This window comes from Salvelinus namaycush, unplaced genomic scaffold, assembly GCF_016432855.1.
Source record: "Salvelinus namaycush isolate Seneca unplaced genomic scaffold, SaNama_1.0 Scaffold2667, whole genome shotgun sequence".
Taxonomy (NCBI): domain Eukaryota; kingdom Metazoa; phylum Chordata; class Actinopteri; order Salmoniformes; family Salmonidae; genus Salvelinus; species Salvelinus namaycush.
Window position 1 is genome coordinate 489 of NW_024059527.1, and position 6,849 is coordinate 7,337.

Sequence of the window (6,849 nt, forward strand, 5' to 3'; positions counted from 1 at the left end):
TATGGCCCAGTACATCACTGGGGCCAAGCTTTCTGCCATCCAGGACCTATATACTAGGTGGTGTCAGAGGAAAGACCAAAAAATGTGCAAAGACTCCAGTCACCCAAGTCAAAGACTGTTCTCTCTGCTACCGCACGGCAAGCGGTTCCCGAGAGCCAAGTCTAGGACCAAAAGACTCCTTAACAGCTTCTACCCCCAAGCCATAAGACTGCTGAACAATTAATCAAATGGCCACCCGGACTATTTACATTGACCCCCCCCCCCATTTGTTTTTACACTGCTGCTACTCACTGTTTATTATCTATGCATAGTCACTTTACCCCTACCTACATATACAAATTACCTCGACTAACCTGTATCCCCGCACATTCACCCAGTACCGGTATCCCCTGTAAATAGCCTCGTTACTGCTATTTTATTGTGTTACTTTTTATTATTTTTTACTTTAGTTTATTTGGTAAATATTTTCTTAACTCTTTCTTGAACTGCATTGTTGGTTAAGGGCTTGTAAGTTAGCATTTCATGGTGAGGTTGTACCTGTTGTATTCATACCTGTTGTATTCGGCGCATGTGACAAATAAAGTTTGATTTGATTTGATTTTAAATGAGATCATGCTCTGTTTGTAATAAAAGGAGTGACTCATGTTGATTCTGGCAGCCTTAAAACATTTATTACAATGTGATGAACAGCTGTCATGTGTGTCCACAGTGAAGACAATCAACGACGGGATCAGTCTGAAAGAGGGGCAGGCTGTGAAGGCTCCCGAGGTCAAGGAGAGGAAGGTGGTGAAGAAAGTGTACCCCAACTCAGCTCTGTTTACAAGCTGGGGTGATGAGCTCTCAGAGGAGGAGCAGAAAGAAGCAGAGGGGCTGTTTCAGATGTATGGATACAATGCCTTCCTGAGTGACAGACTACCCCTGAACAGGGAAATCTCTGATACTCGCGATCCTAAGTAAATCATTTTCCTCATCTCTCCGCCACCTCAACACAGCAAATGATGGATCCGCTGAAAACTTCTGAATTCTAACCACAGTCTGTTGCATTGCGGCCATCCGAGGTCAATTCCATCTTCAGCACTGTGAATTCAATTTGAGCAATTGTGACCTTAGAACTATAAGGTTCTACCTGTAAAAAGATGATTCTAAGATGCAATTTTTATCATGTATTATTTTAAACTCAACAACATGGATTGGGGTTTTAGAGTACTATATAGGTAGAAAACATTGAACAGAACAAGTCTATGTCAATAAATACATTTTGACAGAAATGCAGATAGAACCTTATAATTCAAAGCTCTCGCAATGACATTGAAGTTGACAATAACTTGAAGAGTGAAACAGCAGCTTTGGTGAAGTGAATGAATGATATGAGGTGGACCAAATGTTTTTGTTGTGCCTGTTAGATGTGCTAATCACCAGTATCCCCATGACCTGCCCACCATCAGCGTGGTGTTGATCTACTTGGACGAGGCCCTGTCAATCATCAAGAGAGCCGTCCGCAGCATCATAGACAAGACCCCCCAACGCCTGCTCAAAGACATCATACTGGTGGATGACCACAGCTCCAATGGTTTGCCTAATTGGTCTCTTCTCACCTCTTAGAAACATTTCAAAGTATATTTGGTAACATTTAGATTGAACGTAGGTGTGGCGTTCAACTTTTGTTGTGTATCACTGATTTCAAAGTGTCTGCTTTCACAGAGGATCTAAAGGAGAAGTTGGATGCCTACATCAGCTTCATCCATGAAGAGCGTCCCGGCCTGGTGAAGAGAGTGAGACACTCAGAGCAGCTCGGTCTCACACAGGCCCGCCTCTCAGGGTGGAGGGAAGCTACAGGAGATGTGTTGGCCATCTTGGATGCCCACATAGAGGTCCATGTGGAATGGTAGTCTAAATGAAATATCGCAGTGAGACTTTTTGAACCCCCCCCTCAAAATGGTGTTTTGACTCTGTGTTTGTGTGAACAGGGCTGAGCCTCTGTTAGCTCGCATAAAGGAGGACCGCACGTTGGTGTTGACACCGGTGTTTCACAAAGTCCATTTCGATGACTTGACCGTCACACGCTATGGGCCTGCTGCAGATGCCTTTGACTGGGCCCTGTGGTGTATGTATGAGTCCTTCAGACCTGAGTGGTATGCCTTGAAAGACGAGTCACAGCCAGGAAAGTGAGTTGTTCGTGATTTCATCATCGGATGATAGTCCAGTTTCACAAATCTGTTTGAATAGACGATAAGGAAAGCACAGCATTGGGAGGAAAATCTTACCTAATATTTACAACTGGATTATTATTTTGCGTTATCTATTCATTAAAATGAATGTCACTTCTCCCAATGTGGAATTGACCATGATTTGTCCTGTATGTTTGTCAGGAGCCCCTCCATTATGGGCACACTAGTGGTTGATCGCCTGTTCTTTGGGGAAATTGGTGCTCTGGATGGTGGTATGAAGATCTATGGAGGTGAAAATGTTGAACTGGGTATCCGGGTAAGCCCTTCTGCTACAGTTTCTAAATTAATGTTTGAAATCATAGCAGACTCGTGTTTGCAGAATTACTTTCTGTTCTTGAGTCATTCAGTCTGAACAAACCAATCTACATCCAACATCCAGACACTTCAGTCCATATCATTAAACTCTTCCTTCTCTCTTGGTGTTTGGTGTGTCTAGGTGTGGCTATGTGGTGGAAGTGTCGAGGTCATACCTTGTTCTAAAATAGCCCACATCGAGAGGGCCCATAAACCCTATCTCCCCGACCTGAGCATTACAATGAAGAGGAATGCTCTGAGGGTGGCTGAGGTCTGGATGGATGACTACAAACATAATGTCAACATTGCCTGGAACATCCCACTGAAGGTACTGTACACAACAAACCAATCAAAAAGTAGGTTTGTTCAGCTGCTCCTATAGAATAAGCAATGATTGCTGTTTGCATGCCTTGTGTTTGAAAAATAAGTAGACTACACAGTCAATATTATTTAAAAAATGGTCTATTACTCAATGCCATAATAAAGATCATAGGGATCTATGTAAAATGATGCGGTAAGCAAAGTGGATAGTAGGTGGGATTGCTCACATGGCCTGTGTTTCTGATTTAGAAATCTTCTTTCTCACCACAGAATCATGGCATAGACATTGGGGATGTTTCAGAGAGGAAGAAGTTGAGAAAGAGGCTGAACTGCAAACCCTTCCAGTGGTATCTGGATAACGTGTATCCCATGTTAGAGCCCCTGGGTGACTTGCTTGGTTATGGAGTTGTGAGTGATGCTAAAATGTTACAGTTGTTCTGGAACTTTTTCCTCACAGACTGTGTTTAGTGGCATGCAGGGCATCCTTTTGTCAATAGGATGCAGGGTCATAATCAGATAGGAATCTGCACTTTATATACCGTTTAATCTCTGTCTATAAAATCAACAGCATGGTCAATGACCAGAAGACGGATCTCTGTATAGATCAAGGCCCAGTTCCGGGAACACCCTATTTTATATGGATGCCATTAGTGTTTGGTCCACAGGTTTGTAGAATACATTGCTTAGTACCTTAGAATTTAACTAGATGTATAATATGGTTCATCCATGGCAGACTTGCGATTCAATCCATGCCACAATGGAAAGTACTATCAATACCACAGACTCAGAAAAGCCTAAATATCTATACTCTCTGTCCAGAACTGTTATCATCGAGCCAGTGGGGAGATCTACATTGGAGGCATCAAGTCTCATAAGTACGACAGTAATCGCTGTCTGGTGGACACTGGCACTCGAACCCCAGGACTGTATGAGTGCAAGGTGAACAAGCAGAAGGGATTCCACATGCTCTGGGACTTCCAACAGGTAAGCACTCTAACATGATTTAGGGAAGTTGATGCTTATAAATTGTTGGAAACAACGTTGATGTCTTTGACTTTTTTATTTATTATTGTGATGCTGTACAGTAGAATGCTGCTGTGTTTTACAGGGAAAAGCCATCCAGAACAGACAGACAAAGAGATGTCTGGAGATTGCCCCAGGGGAGGACACTCCCTACCAGCTCATCATTCAGGAGTGCAGTGGGCAGCACTGGAACATACAGAATCTGATTAAAGACTTCTGATACACTGAGATAGTTAGGCCTACCAGAGACAATACAAGTGGGAAGGTGGTATTTACCACATACGACTGGTAAAAGTCCACTTGAACGTCCCTTCCAACTGGTAATTACTAGTGGGAAACTCGTCTATCTTCCCTGAGCTCCGACTTCTCCCACATGCTGACCTCTGACGTCACCTACTAGGAAATTACTTTTTTTAACAGCATTTTCAGCAGTTCAATGCAACACAAAACATTCTTTAACAAAAATCTATCTAGAAATATGAAACATTATACATTATAATTTAACAAACATGATAGCTGTACTCATAGTTTGGTTGACGCAACTTGTTGGCCATTAGCCAATCGGCGTTTCTCAGTGAGTTCAAAAGCATGTGAATGCATCCAACTGGTATTTATGATTTCACAGCAGGTAATTACAACCTTCCCACTTTGTTATGAACACAGCATTATTATCATGCTTTGAAAATCCTATCTTAGTCAAGCAGTGAGATGACTGTGATCTTAGTGAGCTGTTGGTTGTACACAGTGGCGACGCGTCATTCAGGGCAGGTGTTTGTGCCCCCCCCCCCCCTTTTAGCTAAAAAATATAACATATACAGTACCAGTCAAAGGTTTGGACACACCTACTCTTTCAAGGGTTTTTCTTTATTTTTGATATGTTCTACATTGTAGAATAATAGTGAAGACATCAAAAACTATGAATAACACATGGACTCATTTAGTAACTAAAAAAGTGTTAAACAAATCAAAATATATTGTATATTTGAGGTTCTTCAAGTAGCCACCCGTTGCCTTGATGACAGCTTTGCACACTCTTGGCATTCTCTAAAACAGCTTCACCTGGAATGATTTTCTAACAGTCTTGAAGGAGTTCCCACATACCCCCACCAACTCATCCCAAACCATCTCGATTGGGTTGAGATCAGGTCATTGTGAAGGCCAGTCTAATACCGGTCTAATATCCATTACTCATGTTATTGGTCAAAGCAAATCTCTTCTTCTTATTGGTGTCCTTTAATATGGACTTTGCCTTTTACCAAATAGGGGCTATCTTCTGTATACCACTCCTACCTTATCACAACACAACTGATTGGCTCAAACGCATTAAGAAAGAATAATTCCAACAAATGTACTTTTAACAAGGCACACCTGTTAATTTAAATGCATTCCAGGTGACTACCTCATGAAGCTGGTTGAGAGAATACCAAGAGTGTGCAAAGCTGTCATTAAGGCAAAGGGTGGCTACTTTGAAGAATCTCAAATATAAATATATTTTGATTTGTTTAACACTTTTTTGGTTACTTACATTATTCCCATATGTGTTATTTCATAGTTTGGATGTCTTCACTATATTCTACAATGTAGAAAAAAGTTAAAATAAAGAAAAACTCTTGAATGAGTAGGAATGTCCAAACTTGACTGGTACTGTATATATATATTTTTGTGCCTGTTTTGCATGTTATTTTGGCATTAATACGTGTCACATATCAGTTGGCAAACAATGTAATTTTTTTTTATATTGAGTTAATAAAGCTGCAACAAATATGGTCTCTTTTTTGCTTTCTTGATTAAGGCAGCTCAAAATGCAGGTGTTTCAGCCTAGATCAGTGCTTTCTGTGGTGGTAGGGCAGCCAGCGGAAATACAGAGCGTAGGGATTGGTAATGTTCTCTAGTTGCGCCGTGATTGGCTCAGTGTTCTGTCACTCATTGGACACTATGTCACCGCAAAATCTATGGGGACAGCTCGAAAATTCAATCCCCTTTGGTGCTGCCATAGAGTTACATTAGAAGCGCCCATCCAAGAAGTATCTCACGGTCATTGGCCACAAATAAAATGACGTCAATCACGTTACATCTAAAGTAGCTTTGATTGGACTGATCATGTTCAAACATCATACTTTCAAAATCTTAGCTAGCAAGCTAGCAGTCACCACCATGAATCAAGTCTACAATCTACTGGCAAATCCTTTTCAATCCTTGTCATGTGAAGTGAATTAGAGATAAAACGTCTCTGTGCTCATCATCCATTGGACATAAACATTACACAACAAGTCGCAAATTCAACAATGAGTGGTTTGGAAGAAGCAGTGCTAGCGTTGAAAGCAATCACTATTTTGCTTCCCCTGCCTGCTATTCGGTGGAGAGGGTGTGCAGGTCCAAGTCTGGGTTTAAGGATTTAAAATAAATTAAACGTGGCTCAGCTATACTCCGCAGATAGACGAGCCATCAACCTCCACAACCAACAAACAGAGGAGAATAGGTAGGTGCTTGCCAGAAATTATAGCATTCATTAAATTGTGTGGCAATTGTGAGATAGCACTGTGGGGGCCATGACGAATGGCCGACACCTTGAATCCAGGCATTTTCAGGTGTATTTTGAGACCATGCGTGAAGGAGATTACAGGCAACAAAGGCACTATGACGATCAACGCAATTTTTAAGGGCACATCAAAGCATGATCCAATACTAACTTTTGGATTGTATGTATGACGTGTACAGAGAAGATCTAGCTAAGAGGTGTCTGAGACTCCTTTTGCGTCTGTAGAAGCAGACGAGACAACTGACGTCTCTCTGTAAATCACAGATGGTAATAGTGCTGTGCTATATGTTACCAGACAACAGTGTGTGTGAGAGGTTTATGTAGAGAACAAAACTAGTGTTGGGCCTCATCCAACACCATCAAACAAGTCCTAGCGCAACTGAATGTCAAGGAGAAGCTGTTTGCACAAACCTACAACAAGGCTCGCTGATGAGTGGTAATGTA

The 6,849-nt window shown here is 41.6% G+C and overlaps 1 protein-coding gene across 1 annotated transcript; it reads left to right on the forward strand.

Annotated features, from left to right (window-relative positions):
- Nucleotides 1–709: 709 nt before the first annotated feature.
- On the forward strand, nucleotides 710–4,086 carry LOC120039362 (probable polypeptide N-acetylgalactosaminyltransferase 8; the record flags this gene model as incomplete). Its single annotated transcript, XM_038984789.1, has 10 exons — nucleotides 710–953; nucleotides 1,404–1,570; nucleotides 1,702–1,885; nucleotides 1,968–2,165; nucleotides 2,370–2,484; nucleotides 2,665–2,850; nucleotides 3,114–3,260; nucleotides 3,431–3,508; nucleotides 3,663–3,827; nucleotides 3,952–4,086. Coding segments are annotated over 10 exons (1,619 nt in total), but the record flags the coding sequence as incomplete, so codon positions are not given.
- Between the last annotated feature and the right edge of the window lie 2,763 nt (nucleotides 4,087–6,849).